Source organism: Carettochelys insculpta, chromosome 10 (genome assembly GCF_033958435.1).
Source record: "Carettochelys insculpta isolate YL-2023 chromosome 10, ASM3395843v1, whole genome shotgun sequence".
Lineage (NCBI taxonomy): Eukaryota > Metazoa > Chordata > Testudines > Carettochelyidae > Carettochelys > Carettochelys insculpta.
Window position 1 is genome coordinate 32303573 of NC_134146.1, and position 26370 is coordinate 32329942.

The following is a 26370-nucleotide window of genomic DNA, read 5'->3' on the forward strand; positions in this document are numbered from 1 at the left end:
ACAGCTCTTTTGAAAGTAATCGCCATCTTTGAAAAAACTCTCTTCCCATTTTTTTGGAAAGAAGGTTCTTACGAGAATGGGGTTTATGTTCAAAAGAGCGATGTCTATACTGCTTTTCTTCTTTTGAAAGAAGCTCTTGAAGGATATGCAAATAAGGTGCCAGCTATGTAAATCTGCACCTCATTCATATATTTGATTTCTCTCATTTGCATGCACTTTCAAAAGAGGAATGCAGGTATAGACAGCCCCTGTGTTTTGGGGGAATGGGCAGAAGGTAGCACTCATGAGGTGCACTACCCCCTGTACCTCCACCAAAATTTTACTTGCTAAATGGGGTGCACTCTTATGCTCCCTCCCCGTTTCTCTGAGTGCCCTCCCCGATGCCGCCCAGGTATCAGTTGACGATGGGGGTGGGTTTGTTGAATGGGATTTGCTAGTATATTTACAGGGTGAGCCAGCAAATGATGCAAGGTAAAGGTAACATGAGGGGGCTTGAGGTGTTGTGTGCACCCCCAGAATGCTGTGCCACGAGGGGTAAGAGACTGGCTAGCAGCGGGTTGAGGGGTTGACACCTACAGCAGGAGACCAGCCACCTCACACTCAACATCAGTGATGGGGAAAGTGGAGCAATGTGACCTCGGTGCACTTTGATCTCTGAACGGAGTTGCTTAGGGAAATAGAGTGATGAGGCTGAGGGAGCAGATTGCATAGGGCTGCATTGCCCCTTTCCCCCAGTGTTGCCAGGGAGTGCAGGGTGGCTGAACACCCACTGTCAGTGACAAACCCCAGACCTGCTAGTTCTGCAGGCCACATGGCTTGGGGATGGGAGATGAGGTGGGGAGAAGACAGAACAAGGGCCAGGACCCTCCTCACCAGGCACCTCTGGCAGTTAGGAAGTTGAGGAAGAAAGGAAATACAGTAGGGTCCTACCATTTGTGACTTCAATTATTCGCAAGTGGCCTTGCCTCCCTGGGGCTCCGGGTCAGGAGCACCAGCTGCCGCTGCCTCCTGGGGCTCCAAGCCCCCTCCCCTCATTCATGAAAATCAACACTCACCAGGGTTCTGAGCTCAGAACCCTCGCAAATGTTGACAGCCTACAGTATCAGCAGGGAAGGGAAGGAAAGGGGTTAGTGCAGGAGTTGGTGTGTGGTTTAGGTGAAAAGCTGGGATAACTTTATAGCACAATTCTCTTCTCTCTCTCAACCTCTGGAAGCACATGTTTAAAAGTTAACTTTCAGGGAAGTTAGATTGCGGGGCATATAAAGGTCTTTTTAATGCATGAGTGCAGCATAGTGCAGGGCTGGATAATAGTTTCTATCCACTCAGAGATTAGTTGGCGTAAAAGTTTCCCATAGAAAATTTCCATACTAATTTGCAAGCACAAAGGAATTTTTATGGCAAAATGTATTTATACTACCCCCATTCTTACTCTTTATGGCAGGTGTATAATACAATTTGTATTATAAAAATTGTAGTTATTGCAGTGAAGATTCACTTTGGCTACAGAGCTGAATTCTTATAAAAAGATGCTTTAAAAGCCTTGCTTTTATTTTCTGTAGTACAGTAAACCCTTGAAATGTGCGACTTTGAGTTGTGCTTAACTAGCATTAATGCAAGTTAAGCACAACTTGAAGCTGCTCTGCAGCTGTCAGACTGCCTAGCTTCCTGCAGATGGGGGAAGGCAGGGAGAAGCGTCCAGAAAACCAAACAGAGCTGGAAGACTGTTCAGTTTCCCAGGTCCTGCAAGCGGCAGGGAGATGGGAACCAAGCGGCAGCCTGGTTCCTAGCTCCCCTGCACTGGTGGGACCCAGGAAACTGACCAGCCATGTGCGCAACATTTTAGTTACTTGGGGGGTTGCGAGGAACGTAACTCAAGGGTCTACTGTAGAGCTGAACTACTAATCTGGCATGAAGTATATAAACAAATGATCAACAGTTTCAGAGGTTTTTTTTTTTTAAACTACTGTCTGATGTTTAATAAGTTTTTTGGGAGAGGATGCAGAACAAAGACAAATATACAATGATATGTAACCATCTCTGAGAACAGCAATTACGCACGCCAAATCTGCAGAGCTGCTGTACAAATGAGAATATTGAGCCATAGGATCTTTTTTAAAAAAGCGTAGTTACGAAACTATGAAGCAAAATCCAGAAGCCAATTGAACCTCATTCAACTCAAATCAAAACATGGCTCCCATTGACCTCAATGAAAACTGATTTGGGCCTTCAGGGTACTTCTACACTCTACAGTTAGTAGCCTGAGACACTCAGGTTTGTAGAATTGATGTTTCCAAGCCTATATTTGAGCATCCACACTGAACTTTAAACCCATCTCTTCCAACTGTGCTGATGTGTCTATTTTGCACTACACAGCCCTGAGTCAGGCTCTTTGTGTAGGTGTATCCGCCAGGGTTTCTAGCACCCTTGTTCCATACAGGCACTCTAGGGATTTGTTCATAGAAGATTTAAGAGAATTTGTTGATCCAAGCTGTGTGAATGGACTGGAAGTAGTTTTATCTAGCTGCAACATCCAACCAAGGCATATTTGAATTTACACAGTCCCAGGAGCCAGCGTTATCAACATGGAGCCTAGTCTTGTTGAACAACTTGTCCATGGGACAACTTGTTGTCCCGCTCACTCCGTAAGTCCTGCTTCAGAGATCAGAGCATTTGTGAAACACTGGTGGATACAGTGGTGGTAGTATCTGAACTGCTGAGATTACCTCCCAGAGAGGCAAACTGGTATGCTAACCATGACCCTCCCTTAAGATGCCGCTTGTGCCTCTTGTCACAGTGGCATACTCCCTTTATGTAGGCCAACACTTTAGAGCAGGGCTAGTACAACAGACTGGGGTCATAAGGATCTAGATCTCCAGCAGTGCTTTATCTCCTGTTTTGCACCGAACAACCGATGTTCCTGTAGGTTTCTCTCAACTTTCAATACCAGTACACGTAAAGGAGGCCACAGTGAGCCAGATGGTCACTGTAGTCATCTGCTATAGGTCTGTTACTAACCAGTTTAGAGCTAGCAAGTCAGCTGTGGAGATCACTGTGGGAGTTTTGTGGTGCACTCAAAAGTAGTAGGCATTGAAACTGTTCTTGAAATAAAGGATGGCTTTGAAAGAAAACTGGACCAGGGTCACTAATGGGATTCATGTGCCCAGTTTTATGGACATGAACATGGGATGCAGTGGTAGGGTGCATAATGCAAGGGTTTTACTGAGATGAGGACTTTTACCTTTATTGAGAAGCCGGGATATTATCTCACAGAATAACTGTATAAATGGAGTTACTGTCTCCATGTTGTTCTAGGGGATCATTCTTACCCTCTTTCAAGGGCTAAGGCTACAGATTTATCCTGGGAGATACAAAGGTCATGAATGTAAATTTTTCTATTACTTTTTTTCCAAAGTGAGTGCCACTGACCCAATGTAGAGGGGAGACCTGATGGAGGTTCAACTACAGGGTCAGTAGCTGAAGGATGAGGGTTCAATGTGCATTTGGCAGGTTGAAATCCCACTAGTATAGCCTTTGGAACTATTTGGATTCCAGTGCTATTTAAGCTATCTAAACTACTGGGGCCTCTGTTGTCAGCACAATGTGTTGGAAGATGAGGCAGAAAACTTTCAACCAAGAGTAGATTTGAGAAACTGCTGGATTTCCGGACTGCCATGCAGAAGCTGGATGTTCATCAGAACTAAGGCTGCATCCACATACGCACCAGAAATGAAGGGTGCTTGTGTGCCCTCTTACTAGTTTACTTGATCCCATGCAGCAGGCACATGGAAGTGGTATTTGTAATTGAGCTGTAACAGAGAACAAGGTCTTGAAGTGTAAACTGGATTATAGGATTAAGTATGGTAATTCTTGTTAATAGGGCAGCATCTAGCCTAGTGTTAGAATTTTTAATCTTTTCTTCAGAGCTGAGAATCTTCCCGACAAGCCACCGCTTAAGATTAAAAGAAGCAGGCTTTGGTTAGAACTCAGTCCTATCTTGTACATTATCACAAAAATACACTTGGGAAGGAACGGTCCACAGATCCTAAATTCAATTTCTATACTATGTTATTGTTAGATTATTTCCATAATTAAAGTAATACTACATAATTAGAGTTTACCTTAACTTTGTACCTCTTATATAAATATTACATAAAGGAGAGTTTTTTTCATTACTGCACATTACAGTTACCTTGCATCTTTTTCAGCAGAGTTTAAAAATTGGTGGTAAGACTGGTTTTGCTCCATCACATAAGTTTATCCTTTCTACCCAATTATGCATTTGTTAAACATGCAATTCAGTAAAACTTCTATTCCACCAACTCCTCTGCAGTTAAAAAAAAAACCCAAAACGTAAAGATTTCAATATTTTAGTCTGTTACTCCAAAATTGGACATTTTGATGCCCTCTTTGGAGTGAGAGCAATTAAGTGAGTAACAGCTGACAGTGACATTTTGTTAATATAGTGATTTATTTGCTAATAAGAGATGTTCAGAGTTCGGATTATGTCAAATGTAAAATTCACAATTGGAAATATTTATTCATGTTAATTAACACATTGATATTAGCATTTAGAATAGTGCAGTATATTCTGCAAGGGTGGCCAAGATTTGCAACAAAGTGCACTTGGGCAACTGAGTTGCATAAGGATTTTTAACGCACACATTTGATTAAGTACCTTTTTTGCTCGAGGAATGCACTATTCATTTGTATTTATCAGAAACACTGTAATATGAATTTATTTGGCATCTTCCATTCAAGGACCATAAAGCACTTTTCAAGCAAATTTAGCCTAACGCCTCCTGTGAAAATGATAAATGACTCTTTCACAGGAGAGAAAGCCATAGAAAGCCTGACAGAATCAAGAACAGAACTCATTGCTCTTGACTTCATCTCGCATCTTAACCTCAAAACAATCCTGTGGCTACACATGCAGTTTCATCTTGCTCTCACACTGCAAAAATTAGAGAGAGAAAGCAGCAGGAGAACATATCTGAAAATTTTGCAGTCCTCATAATGTAACACCTTCATCAGGAGTTTAATAAAACTGAAGCTGATCCCCATCAGCAGTTTATATAGCACACAATCTAACTTGTCAGTAAAATAGGTTTATGTGCATAGCTCTTCATATTCATGAGACTATATGAATGACTACAGTTAGCTTAATAGTCTCTCTTGAAGAGAAAAAAATATGACTGCATTTAGTAATGCATATCCTTATTCTGTCATCATATCAGAACCCTCCCCCCCAGTAGCATCCTGGGATATATGGAGATCCTCTAACATCTCAGTCAGACTAATTCGTGGAGCACCTTCATCATCTGTGTCACTCTCCACTGAAATTTTTGAATCTACAATATTAAACAAGAAAAACCAAGTAAGAAAATAGCCTCCAGAAATTGCATTCCTTAAAGCTATTATATCCAGTCACTTTCATACAGGCTGCTGAATTATAGACCAAATCCTTCCCACATCAGCTTCTCCCCAAACCACTCCAATCCCCCACACCCCGACTCCAATCCTACCTTTGTTGAAAATACAAAACAAACACACAATCAGACCACAAAATATCTATTGACATTATGACCAAATGATACACATTCTTCACCCTGAACATTCAAATCCTTCTGAATTACTAGTAGCTAAATAAAATCTGAAGTGACGAGTGTTGTGCCAGTTACACAGTTCAGGAAGACTTACCTTTATAAATATTGACATTTTTTCTAATTGCCTCATCTTCTTCAAGATCTTCAAGGAAGTCCTGGTACTGCCTAAAAAGCAACACAGGCAACTGAATACATTACCTCTTTGCTTTTCATATAGAATTGTATGAATACTAATGAGGCCATGGAATCCAAACTGAGTCAACTAATTAGGGCCAATCCCACAAGTCCAACTTTACTACAAGTAAAACACCCATGAGTGTGGGTGAGAGACTCACTCATGAAACTTAACTCGGGAAGTGCTCTTGTTTTATTATACACAGAGAATACTTACATTTTGTAGAAGCTGCAGCTATGTGCTTCATGCACATATTAAACACTAAAAAACTTGAAAAGCCTGTACAGGGAACAAGCAGCACACCCATAACTTCATTCCCACATATCCCAAGTTGACAGAATGTGGTTAAGAAACAAGACAGACACCTTTAGGATTCAGGGAAGGAGGGTAGGTGTGACTCACTAACTACAGCCGCCCTGCTGAGGGCCTTAAATCCATGCAAATATTTTAAGTCTTGGGTGTGCCATCAGCACTTACATAATAGGTGCTCTACAACTCACTTGTCTGCTCTGCAAAAGGCCCATGAAGTGTATGGAAGCAGTGTGCACCAAGAAGTGTTTCAGGATTTGGTCTCAGACACATGGTCTTGTAACATCCTCTTATTTGTAATTCAGTCTGCTGTAACTTTTACATTCCAATTTAACTCTTTTGTTTCCATTTTCCAGTCAGTCAAGGATCAGTTAGTCTGCTTACTCCTTGCAGTAGGGGGCAGGGAAGACGTATACCTCTCCCTAGAATGCAGAGAGACCAGACCTGCTAAGCCATCCTTTGATATGGTGAGCGTGCACTCTCCTTATGCAGATGCCAGTTGTACCTGTCTGTGCAGATACCCTGTAGCCCTGCCAATGGTACTAGATCTAATTTGTGCTCAGAACAGATTGAGAAAGATTCCATTACTGGACCCTGTACAGATGGTTCAAGGAGAAGAACGGAAGAAAAGTTACAGTGCAGAAACCAAACCTTTCATCATCTGTATCCATGCCTTCTCTGTCTCTCTCCAGCTCCTTCAGTTTCCAGTTCCTGCGACGCTGACGTTTAGTACGGTCATAACTCTTCTTTATTAACACCTACACAGAGAATATCATTTTAGACAAGCTTTCACAAAACCAGGGACATTCTTTTACGATAGTGTACACTGTTCGGGTTCTCAACGTGTCCATGAAATTAACAGAAATATTAAAAGGGGACTCAGTAGAGGAACACGATGGTCCAGTCTAATATTCCCTCTAACCTTCCTATCCATGTGCAGATTTTTTCCAGTCCATGTGTGGAATACATTTTTATGTGCACTGAGGCATATGCAAACGTGCACCACCAACAGAAATAGCTGTGGTACTCTGCGAATCAGCTAAGCAGCATCTGAATCTCTTCTGAGAAGCTGCACGAGTGCACAGCTTAAAGCAAACACTGGTCCCTTCTGACCCTAAATCCTTTGGATTTCTAAACCAAGGAATTATAATACATTATGGGTTCTACGGTATTATAATTGGTCACAAGAGGGCAGCAAGGGGAAGCTGTATCTCAGCTGTGAACAGACAGACAGTCATTTTTCATGCTGTTTATATAATGCTTATCATACTGAGGACTCCCAAAGTTCTTTCCAAGCTATATATGTGTAGGGGAGGAACAGTACAGTGTTTTAGCAGCACAGATAGGACACACAAGCTTAGGAAAGGAAATGGATCCTACAGATTCATAAAAACAGAAGTGATAATTTAATCTGACTTTCTGTAGTTCCTGTTTGAGCTAGGACAGGTCTTTCAGAAAGAAATCCAATCAAACACATCAGGAAAAACTTACAACAGCTAGAATGTAATTTCCAAAACTGCAATTTAACCAGGATACTTATGCTAATACTTCATTTCCCCATATTTTTTTAGGATAGGGCTACATGACACATTTTATAGAGCATAACCTTCTCATTTTCAACAATGCTCAGTAAACAAATTTCTTTACAAGAAAGGAAATTCCTTACCACATCAGGAACATTTTGTGGGTTCATCTTATTTGCAAATTCATCATTGAGGTTACAATTGGCCAAGTCAAATCTAAAAGGAGGATATTTACAACACACTTACTAGCTTGAATACTTAACTTTTCATGTTTTGTACTTCCAAGAAGAAACATGGTATAATTACAGTTTTATAGTTCATACAAAAGATGAAATACTTCCAGGAAGAGGTAATGATATACATCAGGGAAGAAAATAAATGCTACTAAGCATCCTTGTTCAACGAGTTTTGCTCTTCAAATTCTAAGACACACCTTATATATACCTACCCAACACACACTGATAACGATCAGGTACATTACACGTTATCAAGCTGTAGAGCATACCCTTCAGCTTATTCTGCTGTCTCCATACCCTCCTGACTTCTCACACACTCCAACAGACCTGGTGTCTGAACACATCACTATTTTGATATCTTGAAACCTCCTTCAAGACTCACCATGTCTAAGCAGTATCTTTGTCATATATGTACTCTATACTGTCAGGCTACGTCTACACTGCAGTGACCTTTTGCAAAAAGTTCTTCTGTGAGATCTCTTCAAAAAAAAAACAAAACAAAAAACAAAACAAAAAAAAAACCACACTTTTTGAAAGGACAGCTACACACAAAAAGAAAGCAAGCAGAAAGATTGATCCACTCTTTTGATAGAGAGCATTCACTCAGCCCGCGCTCCTTTGAAAGAGCGGGCCAAGGATCGAAAAATCTGGTGCCATGAAGACTGCTCTTTTGAACGAAGCCTTGGAGCGTCTGCACATGCTTTTTTTTCAAAAGAAGCTTTAGGAAGAAGGTGCTCTTCCTGATTCGGGAGTGGAAAAGTGCTTCTGGAAGAAGAGCCATATTCTTTTGATTTCAGATCAAAAGAGAGCATTGTGTGTGTAGACGTTCTGTGTGTTCTTTTGAAAAACTGCCAGATTTTCTGAAAGAACTTGCTAGTGTAGATGCAGCCTCACTGTTTCGACTCATGGCTAGCTAACTGATCCTATTCCAATATGGCTCATGTATTTATGCCATGGAGACGTCTCTCATTAAAGGTCTCCAAAGACTTCTTTCTGGTCAAGTTCAAGGACCCCTCTTCACCCTCATCTTTTCTGTCACTTCTCATTTTGAAATTAGAACAGTTCATGAGTCTACTGTCAAAGCATGGACCTCAGTCGAATCCAGAGTAACTTTCAATACAAGTTCAAATAGTAAAAATTGGGAAAACTGGAATTAGTTTAAATTCTGAATGTGACCTGGCAGCAGGACAGAGTCAGAAGGTGCCATTTTTTTTTAAACAAGTTTTTGGTTTAGATAAATACTTTAAAAACAGAAAAACCTCTCTTCCTCTACTGACACCAAACCCTTTTCCACAACGAAACGATTTTTTCTGTCCCCCATGTACTGAAACTTTGGAGTCAGTGTTACAGGAAGTTGATCTTACTATCCTGCAGAATCTGTCTCATGTAATCAAATGTTAATTGAAAATAGCAGATAGCAATACAAACCCCAAGACTAGGTCTCCAGGATTCAGAAGGTGCCCCAAGTGAGTGCGACAGAAATACTGATGATCTGTATTCATCTCTGAGGTTTTCTGTACCCAGGCTTCAGCAAGTGTGTGCTTGAGAAATGGAAATAAACATTTTTCTATTGAGATGGAGATAGTTTCATCTGTTGCATGATTAAAATACTTCTCCAGTATTATGTACCATTTCATACTGCATCACAAATACTGGATTTTTGTGTATCCACTCGTATTTCCATTTTCTCCTCCTTAATGATTGCCTTTTACTGAGAACAAGCAAATGGAAACAATGGAATTTTTCCATAGATCACATGTAGATTTCCTTCCATGAATATAATCATAAGGATTGTTTTTATTTCTTAATCTATTATGTATTTTAGAGTTTGTCTGTTCAAGAACTCCTAAATGGTAAGAGCTAGGACCACCAAATTTGGTTTAAAGCTTCCTCTTTCCATTACTTAGAGCATTGTAAGGGGTTGGTTATAACAGGAAAACAGGATGAACCCGGAATGGTCCTGTGTCTCATAAAACCAAATACAAGAAGAGAGACAATCACCAAAACAGCTACACTCCTCAGAACTGACATAACTGAATGACTGTTGAAAGAGACTGAACCAAGATGAGCCAGAAAAACAGAATGAACCTGGAATAGGATTGTTTCTCAATGTACCGAATAGACTATAAAGGAAAAAAGTGGAAAATCTGGAGTAGAGCTCTGTTTTGGCACAGCTAAATCAATGTTTAAGGAAAACTAGGAGAAAATCTTATTGGAAACAAAACTGGCTATAGCCTTTTTTGTTAAAGCATAGCAAATGAGAAGAGTCTGTGGGGTACAAATAAACCCACACTTGATGGAATACTCATTTCAACAAAATGTACTAAGAAATTACACAGAAAAATTTTAACATTCATTTTTTTAAGAAAACCAAAATAAAAATTAACTTCATAAAAACAACACTTTTTGGAAAAAAAACAACAACAACCTCAATCATGTAAATAATGCATGTATTTTGTTTTACTTAAAAAAGTAAGGACCTGAGCAATGCCAGTAAATCTGCTAGTGGACCATATAGGGCTTTTGGAACAAGTCATATTGTTTAGTAAGGAAATACAATAACTCCGACTAGCACACCAAAGATTTGGCATTGTTACATAGAAACCTCTAAGTAGGACCAAGTGCTAAGCCACAGCCTTGTGTCACTAAGAAAGAATTGCTACAAGATCTGTAAAAAAAATAGTAAGAGGTAAGTGGATTTCTGAATACCAGTTTCTTGTACTCATTAAACCCAGGCAATCCAAGTGGGATATTTGTCAAAATGGGTGTCAAATATGATTAAATTTAGTTTTAAATAATCTTAGCTGGTATCCACAACCCTCCGAGTGTTGGGCTGCATAAAATGCTTCATTACTAAATTGTGAGCCAATGTATTAACCTAAGTAAGATGTTTATAACAAAATTGAATTTTAACTTAATTTTGAAGCAGAATAATTTTTGAAAAGGGAATTCATGTCATGGGTATGCATCTTCATTAAGGGACAGCTTCACTGGCTAATAGTATCCAGAAAAATTTTGGATATATTTGGAAAAAATGCAGTTTGCTCTTTAAAATAGAGTGAGCCAAAAGAGAATTTCAGACAAAAGGAACCAGGTTTCCAAAAGTGTTAAGTGAAGCAAGTCTCAACTCTTACTTTGTTTGATCTCATTCCTGCACCTGCACCCTGTCTTCTCTCTTGCACCCTGGTGATATCGATTACAATGAACTCTTCCAGCTGCTTTGGATGGAACAAACTATTGAAAGGGTGACGCCAATAAGTGTTTCCATCGATGTCAGCAACTGAAGAGAACAAATACAGAGTTTCATGGGCTAAAGAAAAACTGATTTCAGATGCAAACAAAATATGTAGTACCAAGCCAAAAATTAAGGCAATTGCCAATGATCAGTGATGCTACACTTCAGCAGAGTAAATGCACTGAAGTCAGGTGTACACTATAAACTTATGCTGATGAAGCGCATCCCTAGTGAAGATTCAGTTACCCCAGCAATACTGTGCTTTGGCAAGCGTAGCTTGTTTTGTTAGGAGAAGAGAAAACTGGAATATGAAAAAGGAAGACTCAATGGCTGTGTCTATGCTACCCTTCACTTTTGGAAGGGGCATTCAAATGACACAGATTGGAACTGGTTAATAAGGGACTGATATGAATATTCAGAGCCTCATTAGCATAATGACAGCTAGTCATGCTTCGAAAGTGCTACTTTCGAAACTCAAACTGGCTGTGTAGACACGAGTGCTTTGAAATAAACCCCACACTTTGAAATTCCTTTATTCCTAATTCATTTTGAGAATAAGAAATTTGAAGTCTGGGATTTATTTCAAAGCGTCTGTGTATATACAGTCAGTTTGCATTTGGAAAGCAGCACTTTCAAAGAGCGACTGGCGGTCATGATGCTCTAAATAGTCGTATCACTGCCTTATTAATCAGTTCTGATCTGTGTCACTTAAATGCCGCCTCAAAAAGGGAGAGGTGGCTTTAGACATGACCGGTGAGCATAAACTGCATCCATATGAGGAGTGCTCTTCTGGTAAAATATAATGGAGTTGCTAATCCCACAAAGTACTCCTAGCACAGAGCTGGCCTGAATCAAGTTACTGAAACAGTCCATGCTTCTATCTTAATTCTAAAAGAACATGCCCATGATAAATTAAGTTCTTCTAGAGTACCTGTTAATTGCATCACTTCTAATGAATACACCTGTGCTGGCAAAAACTCTAATGTAGACTGTTCCATTCTGGTATGAGGTACATCAGCAAAAGCATTCTTTTATTAATAAGCCACAACTACCAGGGCTGGCTGGGAGAGCTAGAACAGTAAAGACTTTCTAAAGTAGGCAAAGCTTATGTGGCAAAACAAAGTAACAAATGGAAAGTATCATGCAGACAGTCTCTGCAAGGATTTAATTAGTCTCTATTTCTTTATATTTGTGGTATATTTTGTAAAGGACAAGAGAGAATTCAGGGGCTAAGAGATTTTCATAGTTTGCTGCTAGTGTGTTTGGCAGTGAGAAGACTGATGTAATCTTCCAAAATTAAGGTCTGAAAAGCAAGATACTGTGCAAAAACAAAACAACTTACTCTGTAGAGTGTTGGGATCAATGAGGTGGATGGTACTTGTTACTCTGATGCACACACAAATTTGGTTCATATTCCCAAGGCTCTGTGCCAGTTTTGGAGACAGACATACAACATCGTCCTGTGTATCAAGAAACAAAAATGCATATGTTTTCTTGTTTTTAGATATATCCATATTTTTTAACAGAGTATGAAAACTTTTAAAAACAAGTCCTTAAATTAAATTTGAGAACACACACTATCACCATTCAATATAGATGCTGCAAACAAACAACTTAGGGAGATGAGTACCTCTACAATACTGTGTGGTTAAGAAAAGTTTCTTATGTTCCCATAGCAGTTCTTTGACCCTTGGTAGGAAAGAAGCTTTTTAGTTACAGCGCAAAACCATTTTCCCCAACCTCCAGTCAAATGAATATCACCAGAGTGTACCTTATATGGTTCTCCTACTTACCAAGTTTTGGATATATCTGTAAGCTTGATGAAAGGTAAGAATCTACCATATTCTGTTTCTAAAGTTTTTCCAGAGATCATTCTTTATTTTTTCCAGAGATTAACATTAACTTTTCTCAGGGTATAAAGTACTGATAAGTAGAGCCCCTCAAATCCACAGATATCTGCAGCTCATTTTTACAGATACAAATTTTTGTATTTGCACAGGGCTCTACTGGTCAGAAGTCAGTAGTCTAGCTCTTAGTTTCGCAAATTAGCAAAAATACTCTAAATATAAAACATTCTTCTACCTTTTAATATAGTATAGATTCAGTAGGGCTCAACTGGCGAACAAAAATATTTTTCCTTAAGCTACCCAAACGACTAAGCTATAAATATTGAATATATTTTCCAAACTGTCTAAAATACAGGCTCCAAGTACCTGCAGATAAACACCCCCATTTTTAACATAGATACTGTAGCAGTGCCCAAGAGGTGCTAATTAAAAATCTCAAAGTACCACTGTGATAGGCTCAGCATTGTTATGCTTAAAAGAAGCACACGGGATCTTTTTACATTTTGGTAGAGAATTGTGAAAGGGTGATACATCAGGCCAGACTTGCTGAATAATTGGCAAAGGAAAAACTGCAATATAAAAATGTATAAAAGATTGATTAATCTAGGCGCATGCATCCCCGGCCGTAGAGTCTTGGGTCCAGGAGGCAGGATTAGCGGCCTTGCTTCCCCTTCACCAGGGGGAAAGGTATTTGTGTTGTGTTTGTCAAAATGTACAGGTATATACACCCTTGGCTATAGAGTCCCGAGCAACAGGAAAGGTTTAGGATCTCTTTCCTGGCTCATCCAGGGACAACTGTCTGTGATATATTGGTGTAATACCCTTGGCTGTAGAGTCCCGAGAATTAGGAGTAGAAGCTTAGCATCTTCTACTCCCTCTGTGAGGTGGGGTCTTCTGAAATTTGTAGGTATATACGATCTTGGCTGCAGGGTCCCAAGTTAACAGGAAGGGTTTAGGTTCCCTTTCCTGGCCCATCCAGGGACGGATTAAACAATGGTTTGTGCTTCCTATTGGTGTAATACCCCTGGCCGTAGAATCCTGGCCATTAGCAATAGAAGCTTAGCGTCTTTTATTCCCCTGTGAGTTGGGGTGTTTGTCTGCTTGTGTTTGTGTTGTCTGTCATATCACTGCTGTCAAGTCAGGATATTTCGGAGGAGAGTATCAGGGAAGTAAAAGAGGCTCAGGAACGTAAATTAGAATTTGTAAGGGAAGACACCCTTTTGAACAAATCTTGCATAAATTTAGATATAAACCTTGGACAAGACCGGCTCTTGCCATGTCCATACGACGGCAGAGCACATTGGTGCAAAGATTCAGAAACCCCTCTTGAAGAGGAGAAAAGTAAAGATTAGGCATAGCCCAGAATCTGACAATACCTTAGCTGATGTGTACACCTTGAGAATAAAACCCTTCACTACAAAGAGAGATACTGCCACAGTCTGGCTGTCATGAAAAGTACGTAATGACGCATGTAAAAAAAAAACACGTAGCTGACTGCAGAAATAAAATTTGGATTTACCCAAGCAAAAGGACCAGGAAGTATGGGAACAGTTAACAAGTCCATCCTCCTTGCTAAATTGGTAGCGGAGCAAAGCCTGTGTCCATGGGAAGGGACAGGTAACTAGGAAAGCAAAATCAGGCCCAGACAAGCAGGCAGGCAACAAATAAAGTGAACTATTTGCTAAAAGCCCGGGGCAGGAGCACAGTGATAGAAGGAAGAGACAGTGAATCCAGGCATGCAAAATTCAAATCCCTGGAATGCTTAAAATAGTAACATATGATGAAGATATCTTCTTGGGAAATAAGGAAAAGTAAGAAGTTAACTCTGGAGTCTGGAGGGAACTAAGCAGTCAGTTAAACTTTGTGAAAACATTGTAGAAAAGAATTCTTGTTTCTTTGCAGCCATTCTAAAGGAAAAATGGACCCTCTTCCAAAGGAATGTCTGTAAATAAGCCAGGCAAAGAGATACCAGGATTTAAATCTGGATAATTTCAAATTTGCTAAAAGAAGATAAGCGGCTTCTATTTGAACTTAACTGCCTCAAATGTATAAAATGGAATGTAACCTATGTATAGCAGTGTAAAATTAGCTTACGTAGTACAAAGAGATGTTAAGAAAAAGAGACTGTATGTAAATATTTGTGTGTAAATATACATATATTGTGTAAATATGTGAGGTTTTTAGGACCTAACCACCAGTAATGTCTTGTAGGTTTATAAAAATCTGTTATATAGTTTTGAAATGAATTGGCTCTATTTTAATAACGATATTTCAAAGTTTCAAAACTGACAAGATACTTTTTTGCCAGACATAGGTAACTAGTGCTGCTTGACTTCTGGCTTGACTATTGGTATTTAGCATTTAATCCTTATATTACCTTAATGCTTTACCTAGTTCAATTTTTTTTATTTAAACCAAGTTGTGGCTGTTACAAGGGGCAGCCAGAACTAGGAGAATGGGGAAAAATTCTGGATTTCTTGTTTTTTGTAGCAAAATAGCAGATAAAAGCTGTCGTAAAGGAATAAAAGAAAAAAAATGCAGTGTTAGCAACACTGAGCCTTAATGTGGCTCTGAGTAATCAGAATGTCACTTTGCTAAGAGTACGTGAAAACTCTGTATGCATAAAAGAATTATACCATATGTAACAAATTTATGGTTAATGTTATAGAAGTTTAACTGTGGAAGGAATGAGCATTTTTCCTATGACATATCCAATGTATATTGTAAAAGGGGTTTAAAAATGCAAGCAAAACATGCTGCTTAATAAAGATCTTCTTAGGGCTCTAAGAAGGAGCCAAGATAGGCTGTGTTTTCCTTTTCAAATCACTATGTGCTATGGAAGTAGAATTTCAAAGTGACAAGTTATCAAAACTCTTGCAATAGTTAATTGTTCCTTTAAAGACAAAGGCTCTAAGGTGCTAATAGTTTTGGATCTAAAAGAAAATAAGAAATGGTCTCAGAGTAAGAGAGAGAAAGCCACGCTAGTCTATATACTATCAAAACAAAAAAGCAGTCCAGTAGCACTTTAATGAAATAATTTATTTGGTGCTTTCATAGGACAGACCCACTTCTTCAGATGGTCTGTAACTACAGACTACCAAACCAAGAGGAAAAGGTGAGAACTGCCCACAAGCAGCACAACAAAGATTTGCAAATAAGGAACATCCCTGGTCAGTAAGAGAGTCAATCCTAAGAATAAAAGGAAAACGGTTAACCCTAAGGTAGAAAAAAATTGTGTAGATAAACTCAAAGATTAGCACAACAGAAAAACTATTACAAAACTAATCAACTATATAAAAAGGAAACTAATGCACACAACCTCAAATTTCGGTGACTGACCAGTGGGATACTCCACCCTAAACCAACTTAACGGGTAGAAGACATTAAAATCTTTCCCCAAGTCAACAAAAATATTTGTACTGTAAAAGGAGTATTTCAAAATATGTTAATACTGGCTTAAAATATAGTTTTCCATCCCCAAAGGGCTAGAAAAATGTTTTCTTTTTTGTCTCTGATAACCAAAAGAAGCTAGTACAAGCTACAGACCAACCCAAAATACCATGGATCTACTGTTGCAACAAAACTTGTGTTTTCTATATTTTATGTTGTGTCTGTCTTATGATGTTTGTCTTATTGCTAGCATTGTTATATATTGTGTCTAATATATGTATGTCTCTGCTAATTATTTAGATAATAATTTGATAACAAATAACTTTTTATCATTTATTGTATGGCAAAACATGTTAATACTGGCAAATATTCATTTTGGTTTTTGGATTTGCCTTGTAGATTGTGTTGTATGTGCTGAGATAAAAAGAACATCTCTCAAACTGAAACCTCAGGCCTATGTAACATCTCCAAATATCGTACAAAACATCTAAAAATGTGACGACTAAAGAATTGCTCGAGAGATCAAAAGGGGGACAATGTAGACTTACAGTTTTGTAGATTTTTGTTATACTAGTATAGACTCTGTTAAGACTTTCTGCTAGGTAACATATTCATTCTTTATTACTCTGTTCACTCTGTAATATGTTAAATTGTGACCCGCATTCTTTGTTCTTGCCATGCTGTAATTATGTGAATGTATGTCTATGTGTGAATGAGAGAAAGACTGGACAAGAAAGGACCTTCAATATCTACAGGATCAGATATCAGAGAGGTAGCCGTGTTAGTCTGTACCTTCAAAAACAAGAAGAAGTCCTGTTGCACCTTATAGACTAACATATTTTGGAGCATAAGCTTTCATGGGCAAAGACCCGCTTCATCAGAGCGTGGTATCAGAGTGTATCAAAGGTGGAGACCAGGACTTGGGGCAAACCAAAACAAGGCAGATTGACTACCTCAAAGTTGGAGGCAGGTACCCCTTTTCTGATGAAAGATGGATAAGGACTTTCCCAAGAGACCAACACCTTTGGGCCATCAGCAAGCAACACCCAGATAAGGTGGCACCCAGAAGGACTGCTGGCAATGCTGGGAACTGTTTGAAATGCGGGGTGCTGTTTGAAATGCTGATTGATTGAATAAGGTCTGATGAAGTGGAACACATGGCCTTGTATGGGGGTGTCTCCCCTCAGTCTTTGCGTTTCGTCCTGCCACAACATGGAGCACCTGTCCTGACAGAAAGAGCTTGGGTCAAGCCCCCCATTCCTGATCTATCTAGCCAGTAGATCAGGTTGGCAACAGAGTGTTAACCATAACATCAGCAGGAGTGTGTGTGTGTGTGCATGCGCATGTGTAGAGTGAGCATATGCTACTTAACATATACACTCATCCCTGCTCTATGAGCACAACTGGTTCCCAACTTCGTGCTCGTAGGTGAAAACTCATAAGAGCGACACTAAATTCTCATTAGAATACACATAAAAGTCTGATTGGTTCCTAGAGCTCAGTGAAGGAGTAGCAGCACGTGGCGCTGCTTTTGGAAGATAAGTGAACCTTGGATTTGGGGGTTAGAAAAGGTTAAAGGGTGTGGGCAGTTTAGGGCCATGAGTGGGAGGGAGGGAGGGTTAGAAGCTGGTGACCAGTTGGGTCTATGGGGTGGGTGGGTGGTTCAGGCTGCTGAAGGGTGGGTGTGTGGTCTGGCAGGGGGAGGAGGGGTGTCAGGCTGTGGCAGGTTAGGTCTACCGGGCTGGCAGGGAAGGGAGGAAGGGGGGTCAGGCTGCCAAGGGGCCAGTCTATGGGGCCAGCAGGGGGGAGGTTAAGGCTGCCGCAGGTTGGGGCAATGGGGCCAGCACATGGGACAGGCTGACCCGGGGCTGGTGGCGGGCGGAGGTGGGGTTAGGCTGCCCAGGGTAGGGGCAGGGCTGATGGGGGGTGGGGTCAGACTAGGGGAGGTTGGAGCCACAGGGAGGGGGATTAGCCTCATATTAGTGGGGGGAGTTCACTTGTAGAGTGAATCAAGGTACGTAAGCATGTCCCTCGTTGAAGCGAGAACTCGAAAGTGAAGTACTTGTTTAAAGGAGGGATGAATGTATTTTTTAAAAGATCCCATGTGCTACTTTTAAGTTTAACAGTATAAACACAAACACCATCCATGCCCTGGAGAGCTTTTCACATACAGATGCAGTTATGTTTTTTAACTTGCCCACAAGTTTATGTTTTGCACATATACTGCTTCTCCTCCTATTTCCAAACTGACTAAGACAAACCCACATGGCATCCTGACAATCACTATCCTAAGGCACAGTCATCTTCATTTGGATCAAGCAAGCTTCCAGCATGTAAATCAAAAATGTGCAAATAAATACATAGTGCATGGAACCATACGGGTATGTTTTAAGTGTAGTAAAAAATACATTTATGGAAAAATACCTTTAAGCATTCAAAGGCTATGACCCAAGAACCCTTTCTAAAGCCAGAAAAAAGCATTACATGCTACACAATGCAGAACATAAGCACAGTGTGAAGGTAAACCTGATTCAGGTGATAGGAGACCAAAACCCAGGTTGGAAGATCTTTGAAAATGAACAGGGAAATACTCAAGTCATTCAAGTTCTACTGTGGGATGAAATTTCTTGTACAAATTTTGAGGTGGATTGGTTTTACTTTGATGTAATTACACAGTTACGTTGCACATTACAAGTGATGATTTCAGTCAGAAATATGGAGAAACAAGCAATCTCCCCCTACCAAAATGATTCTGAGCACATTTTAAAAATACCTTCCAGTTAATTGAGTGGTTGTGCGGAGCTTGTTTCACTAGGAATGAATTTATAAGTGCCTCTTTAAAAAACTCCTGCTTCATCATAATCATTAAAAATGACTAGTCAATTACAGCTACTGTAAGAAGGTGAACTATTCTATCCCTTAAAAAAAGGAAAGCTACCTTGCATATAGGAACAATCTCCACAGAGAAAGTGCTTTTGTAATTGTAGGCATTGCTGTGAATATCATGGGAAATCAAACGCTGGGATGACTTTGATCTGAAAAACACAGGTAAAAAACTAAGAACAAAATGAGGTATAATACATATAGAAGACAGAATTAACTGCACATAATAACACAGTAGAAAGAATTGCACAGATACAGCTTCATGTAACAAGAGCACTAGGAATAATATGGGAAATAGGACAACAGACAAAAGAGAGTTAATTCCATGATGTCTTAGCTGATGGAAAATACTGAAGACTTCTGTGGGATGGATCTTTTGTAATTACAGCAGAGAACTGCTGATCCTGCACTTTACATGCGATTTTCAGGCTAAAGGAACATAATAATTTTTCAATAATTTTCCTGAATATCTGACTTAAAATGTGATAAACTATGATAAAATACCTGGAAGGAACTGTACACTGAAGAAAGTCTACCATCTTCTGGGCATGTTGCTTTGAACCATAATAAAAATCCAGGCCATCTTAAAAGAAAACACAGTTACATAAAGATGCCTATTTAAAGTACAATATAGTGTTTTTCCCTCCAAAACAAAGGACTATATTATTCAAAATTAGTCATTTGAATACATGCCTGCAAGTAACCACAGTGTACAAAAATGGAATGCTAATACTTATTTTTTCAGGTGCAACAAAACCTTTCAATGTTAATTCCTTCATACATTTTCTTCATAAAGCTTGCTGGCAAGCCATTTCACCTACCATGAATCTCTTTGATCCGAAGAGTATTTTGATGAAGCCTGTGTTTTAAAATCAATTGTTCCAAATAGTAGAAAGTCTTTTTGTGTAGAGTCTAAAATTAAAAAGTCAAATCCAGTTAAATTAAATTATGAAAACTTAACAACTTTCAGGTCATTTGCAAATGCAACACAACTGGGTAATCATAACACAGAACCATAAATTAAAGCAGAAACAACAACAACAACATAGTGTTCTTTATCACTAGATCTCAAAGCATTTAATAAAGGGGGTCAGTATCATTATCCCAAAAATCACAGATGGAGAAACTGACTAAGCTTAGATACTGAACAAAGTCCTTATTAAAAAGAGAACTAGTGAACATTTACCACACACATAAGTAAGCGTGCAACCAATTACATTCTATTTATGCCTTCCTGGTATTGCTTTTAAACCACTCCTTTACTTGTTTTTAATTACTTCTGTAATATACATCTTTCAATAAATCAGATCCTAAACAACTATAAAAGTAACCTGCCCTGATTCTAATGGAATTAATTTAAGTGACATTTAAAAAAAAAAAAAAAAAATCAACTAGCCCCATGATCTACATGGCACTAAAACTATAGAATGCATCCATTCACTTCCTTTTCTCAAATGGTAAACCTGAGTACTGGTTAAAGGAATGCAAATATGACCATTTAAAAAAAAACAAGGTATTCAAATATTTAGCTTATCTGATCACCTTATCGAACACTGCATAACCGAAGATTTTCTAGGACAGCAGTGTCCAATACGCTCCCCATTCACCACATGATGAACAGGGCATGCAGTGTGGCGAAGTCTGGCTCAGGAGAGCTAGGCACTTGGGGTGCCCCTCCAACCACTCCACGGATGCGCCCCACCACCCAGTGGGTGCCAGCTGCATTCTGGTTCAGATTCCTTGATTGGGCTCGGTGGGGGATGCCTGGCTTGGTGGCAGGGGAAGGCAGTGCCTGGCTCTGGGTGGATGGGGGATGCTGTGTGATCCCTTACATTCCTTTGGGACACCACTGTTGTAAAAAGAATGGTTATACTACTTTAGAAGCAGAACAGTTTCAGGAGGATTCAGACTGCCAGCACTCTGCCAAGAACAAGATTATTTAGATTAATCAACTCTTAGGCAGTGCTGTAAGGAATCTCAAAAGCGCTGAAAACTAAGGAGCTCTCTAATACAACGCAACTGGGAGGGTGTCTGTCCGCTCGGGTACACAAAGACATTAATACATCAACGTGTGCACTGGCTACCTAGCTGAGTGTGCCTCTCACCCCCAAGGTCTGTGCTTGGGTGGCTTTACTGTACTGGTGATGTCCATACTGCTATTATTTAGCATGCTGGTTTGTGGAGCTAGTGTTTCCATCCACATAGGTTAGAAGGCCCTGTTCCAGCTGCAGGTTTTAGTGTCTGAATGACAGAGTGACTGCAGCTGGCTGTTGGTAAAAGCAAAATATTGTGGTAAAAAAAAACAAAAAAAACCACAAAAACAAAAACACAAAACACCTGCTGCTTTTACCTAGCAAAAGAGAAAGTCACAAATGCAGTTTTCCGCAATTTTTCAAGTTTACTGTCCTAAATATAAATTTTCAAGGAAAGATATGAAAACATTCCTAAAAATCATAGCAAGTCTTATTTTAATAAAGCACATTTTACATTCTTAGGAGACTTTAAAAATGTTTATGTAATACAAAAGGAGCACCCTCTAAAGAAGCACTATATATTGGTGAGACTTAGCAAAACAGCATTAGCTATAGTTTCATGTTTAGGTCGTCTTTGCAACCAAAACAGCTAGAAATAATATTTTAAGTGAAAATTCATGGCTCTGCAGATAAACTTCACTGCAACTCACTAGTACGAAAAAGCAAAACTTGAAGAACGCATGACAACCTGGAACAGCAGCATAAATAACCTGCCTTAGCAAGGACAGCAGATTATGTTAGGAGGAAGCTGGAGAATAAGGAAAATATTTCAATACTACTATAGTATATATGAGGCTGGTGGCATCTCCTATTAAGGCTGCACACCACAAAGACCAAGAAGAAGTCCTGTGCACCTTATAGATCATCAGTTTTTGGACCATAAGCTTTTGTGGGCAAAGACCCACTTTGCCAGATGCATCACCATTTCTATATGACTATCGTCACAAGTTCTCCCTCCAAGTATGTCAATATTGCATACTGCCTGGCACGAGACAATCAAGCCAGTGACACAGATCAGGAAGTGTGTTGAGCCATCTATACGATACCCTCCTCTCAGCTACTGGCTAGCACAGACACACGTGTTTTGGATAAGAGTTCCTAACACAGACTGATTCATTTATTTAAAAAAAAAAAAAAAAAAGAGAAGCAGGAGGGGTTACAGAAGAGCATTTAAAAAAAAAAAAAAAAAGCTAGTGATACATCTGCAGTTATTTTAATGGGAAAAGAACATGCAAGGGCTATTTACATTCATGGCTCAGAAAACTTACTGGCTGGGGCAAGGGAAGACTTCCACCTTAACTTCTGCAGAGTTTAACTTTCCTGAATTGGCAAGTGCATTGTGAGATGTTTACGCTTCAAAAGAAGGAATTCAGTAGTGGTTTCCTGATGGGTCACTGGACTAGACAGATACTGAAAAATATTAGTTTTGTTTTTACCTTTTGTCTGACTTGAACCACTGCTTTCCAGAAATCTTTAGCTTCAACTCTATGACAATCATCACACATTTGAGGCTGAACAACATACTCCACCACAAACACTTGTTGAAGTATTGCTCCATTCATCACCTGCAAAATGAAATGTAAATTTAAGAATGGACTACAAATTTCCGTTAAAAAAAAAAAAAGATTACATTGTTTATATCACAGATACAAATATTCTACTAAAATTAGCTATATTACAGTTCAGTGTAATTGGTATAGCAAATTCTCTTGACAGCCATTGTTATGCTATGCATGGAGGTTGCCAGTTCTATTCATGGAATAAAAACCATCATGCTTTATTTATAAAGACTTCTATTTTCCAAATTATTACTCAGAAAATGAATACACATTTATATTTCAACTTTTTAAAAATGCTTTATCTTCTGAACACAAGTATGCAGGTTTTATAATTTTTTTAAAAAATGCCTCTTTAGGCAGCTGAATTTTTAATTAATCTCCCTGCTTGCATGTGATTACCTTTCTTCCCTGCAGCAGAGGAAGCAAAATGCCTTCTTCATGTTACTGTCAATACAACTAAACAACCTCTGGAATGTGATCCACAAGTCAGAATTTGTCTCTGTCCAGTGCTACTGTTTTTGTCTCCTACAATAGTGTTTAGGGGAAAACACACCCTATGAGAAGTGCAATGAATCTTGTATACCTCTTTTTGTATAGTCAGCTTTATTTTAAGTCTCCTGGAATGTGGTTCAGTCCAAACAAAGCCTGCTTCAATTAGTCGCACCTGTTAGTAAAGACAAACAGAGGTGCTTTATTATCCTGGAGATGATAACTTGTTAGACTCTCTAAAATGCATGTTTAAAGCATGCAAACTTAACCTTTTAAAGCACAAGATTCAGATAGGCAGTTACAAAGTACTCCATCAGCCACTGAGGACTGGGAGACTGTTTAGCAGTACAACAAACCCAAAATAATACAAATCATGTTACGTTTCCACAATTAAATTGAAAAAGTCCAAATACCTAAAACCACTGACAAGCACCATCCCACAGCTCCCACTGACTTATGTCCTGCTATGGCAGCAGTGAGGACAGTGCTGGAGGGGCATGGGCAGCACACAGAACTGTTTCTGCACCACTTACCAGGAATGTTCAGGGCTATGCAAGCAAAAGTGAGCTACTCCTGGGGGTGGCATTGGGCCACAACAGGCAGGAAGGCATGCAACCTGTTGCATGGTCAGGCCAGACAGAAATTTTGCCCGCCCTGCACAAGACCAACTAACACTAACATGACAGTCAAGTACATAACAGTAATGTATTTGCTTGGTTCAACAGCGGAATTTCATTTTGATAACTAAATACTTCCTGCATGTATTCTGTTTGAATTAGCCATCTACAGCTAATCCAGCCTCTGCGTGAAATCCCGGACTCACTGAAGTCAATAGCAGTTTTATCACAGACTTCAAAGAGATCAGGATTCCCCCTCCCCTCCCATCTTTAACACTGATCAACTGATACAGGGTAGAGGTAAATGTGACTGACTACCCAGAAAATTCTGAAATCTGTACAAGTATATCAGATCTTACTTTACATAGTGCAATTACAAATAAGTGACTAACCTTACTAAGAGATGCTTTGATTTTTTTAAGACACAAAGTAAGAAGTTCTCTGGATTCTAAGGCACACTGAACCCAAGTTCCTGGAGGTTGAAGATATCTGAGATAAGGGAAAATTTTAAACTATTTAAATTATTCAAATATTACTGTTTATTTCAAGGATTATTAGGTTTGGTAACACAAAATGTTTGCTATAACCTAAAACTGGTTCTTCCACAATAGAAACATTAAGATCCATATACTCCATTTTTGATCTACCCCCTTTTTCCTTCAAAAATCTACTTTTTTCTACATATGGGCCCACATGTCACAACCATTAATATTGCTTCAGCAAAACAAAAGCCTTAATAATTAGAAGAAAAAGAGTAGCAGAAAAAGCTAAAACAGACATTTGCATTTTATAAATATAAATGGGATCATTTACAACTATTGCTTATATTATTTAAAATATTATGAGTTAAACACTCTAGTGACATACGTGCTTAAAATGTACAGTTTTATCATACCATACCTCTCACACTGCTTACAGAAGTGAACTGTAACTTGTTTGGGTATTCCTTCTGTGATATCCACCTGGCTTCGTAAACATGCCACGCACATGTTTGCAGGGTTTGGTGGAATTGGTGTACCACACTGGCAGCACAAGCTTGATCAGATGAAGAAGAATTTACCAAAAAAAAAAAAAAAAAGCATACTTGTGTGAGAGGTAGAAAGATAAAGAAAAATATTGGGACACCAGAGAAAGTCTGCTGCTAACCAGAACATACATCAATGCATCCTGTCACCCTGCACGTAGTGGGAAAATGAAGACAGATGTCCCTGCAGGGTGTCAGTGACCAATGGCCAAGTCAGCTCTGGTCCATCAGAAGAAGGTGATGTCTGTAGTGGGTGCATTACAGAAGGATTCCCAACTCATGGCCCTTCTCCAGTCTCCCCTCAGACAGAGCTTCACAGACATCTGAGCTTACATTTATTACTCTGCCCACCTGCTGTGGGATCTGAGGGGGGGGGGGGGCTCATAGGAGTGCTACAAAACCAAATGAGGAGCCTTGTGGTACCTTAAAAAGACAGATTTATTTTAATGTACATTTTCACAGGCAAAATGCCACTTAGTGGATTTCGTACATCTGACAAAGTGGCATTTTGCACATTAAAGCTTACACCCTAATAAATCTGTTAGTCCTGAGCTTAACACAGGACTCCTCATTGGTTTCACCAGTGCTTTCATTGCGGCTGTACTTGCCGGTACTGAGCACTGGCACCTCACCTAAGCTGAAGTGGGAAGGTGGCTGAAAACCAGCTCCTATTTTTTTTTAAAAACAAATAAAGCATTGGGTTTCACAGACAAACTAACATAGCTACCCCTCTGAGACTTGTCATAGGACATCTGATAAAGGGTCCGGTAGGACTGGAACAAAGTTCTCTCCTCGCAGACCCTACCCATCCCCCTGGCAACACCAGGCCCGTGTCACTTACATGTTCCCCTGGCTGGGGGCCACCGGTTCCTTCATGTACTCCATGTAAAGGCACTCGGCTCCTGGGAGGGTGGAGAGCAGGGTCAGTGTAAGCTCGAGGCCCCGCCGGGCTCCTGCGCCCCACACACAGACAGAGGGCAGGAGGCTGCGGTGGACGCGGAGCTCCTGGGCGAGCCAGGAAGGGATCTGTGCCGGGGCAGCCCACGCGGAAACACGAGTCAGGTCGGGTCACTTCCCGCCAAGTCGGTGGCAGGGGCCGATTCCAACCCTCAGTCTTCTCCGTACCGGGCCTGGCACGCGGCTTCTGTACTCACCACGCACACGCTCTGCTCTCTCAGCCCCAGCTAGTAATCCCGGCTGGCCTCCGCTTCCGGCTTCCGGCCAGAGTCGCAGTCTCGCGTGAACAGGATGGAGACCAGGGCGGGTCGTTGTTTACGCTAAACCCGGTGGCGTTCACCTTACCTTGCACTTTCTCAACCAATCGGCGGCCGCGCAGCCCGAGGTTGCCGCTGAGAACGGGATCGCATGGCCACTTGCAAGGCGAGACTGACAGCGTGGGACTAACGGCCCTCCTCTGGCCCCGCCCCCACCTTTGACGACAGCCGAT

At 40.0% G+C, this 26370-nt stretch overlaps 1 protein-coding gene across 1 annotated transcript; it reads right to left on the reverse strand.

The window, feature by feature from the left end:
* Positions 1–93: 93 nt before the first annotated feature.
* On the reverse strand, positions 94–26153 carry NMD3 (NMD3 ribosome export adaptor). Its single transcript, XM_075004399.1, has 16 exons — positions 26078–26153; positions 25765–25825; positions 24800–24934; positions 24292–24388; positions 23377–23457; positions 22671–22799; positions 20023–20113; positions 19706–19784; positions 19257–19353; positions 12424–12541; positions 10981–11126; positions 9275–9387; positions 7754–7826; positions 6739–6845; positions 5698–5768; positions 94–5348 (listed from the first exon to the last, which is right to left on the reverse strand). Exons 2-16 carry the CDS (start codon positions 25806–25808, stop codon positions 5215–5217), a joined length of 1515 nt encoding a protein of 504 aa, XP_074860500.1. The 5' UTR covers positions 25809–25825; positions 26078–26153; the 3' UTR covers positions 94–5214.
* Positions 26154–26370: the final 217 nt, after the last annotated feature.

What these genes read in the sequence shown, in the direction of transcription:
- NMD3 (XM_075004399.1), bottom strand. Translation starts at nt 25,808, where the DNA reads ATGGAGTACATGAAGGAACCGGTGGCCCCCAGCCAGGGGAACAT. An exon ending in AGCTGACTATACAAAAAGAG is followed by an intron (nt 22,800 to 23,376) that starts GTATACAAGATT and finishes TTCATTTTGCAG; the next exon opens with GTGATGAATGGAGCAATACT. An exon ending in CCTGGAGACCTAGTCTTGGG is followed by an intron (nt 7,827 to 9,274) that starts GTTTGTATTGCT and finishes TCCTCCTTTTAG; the next exon opens with ATTTGACTTGGCCAATTGTA.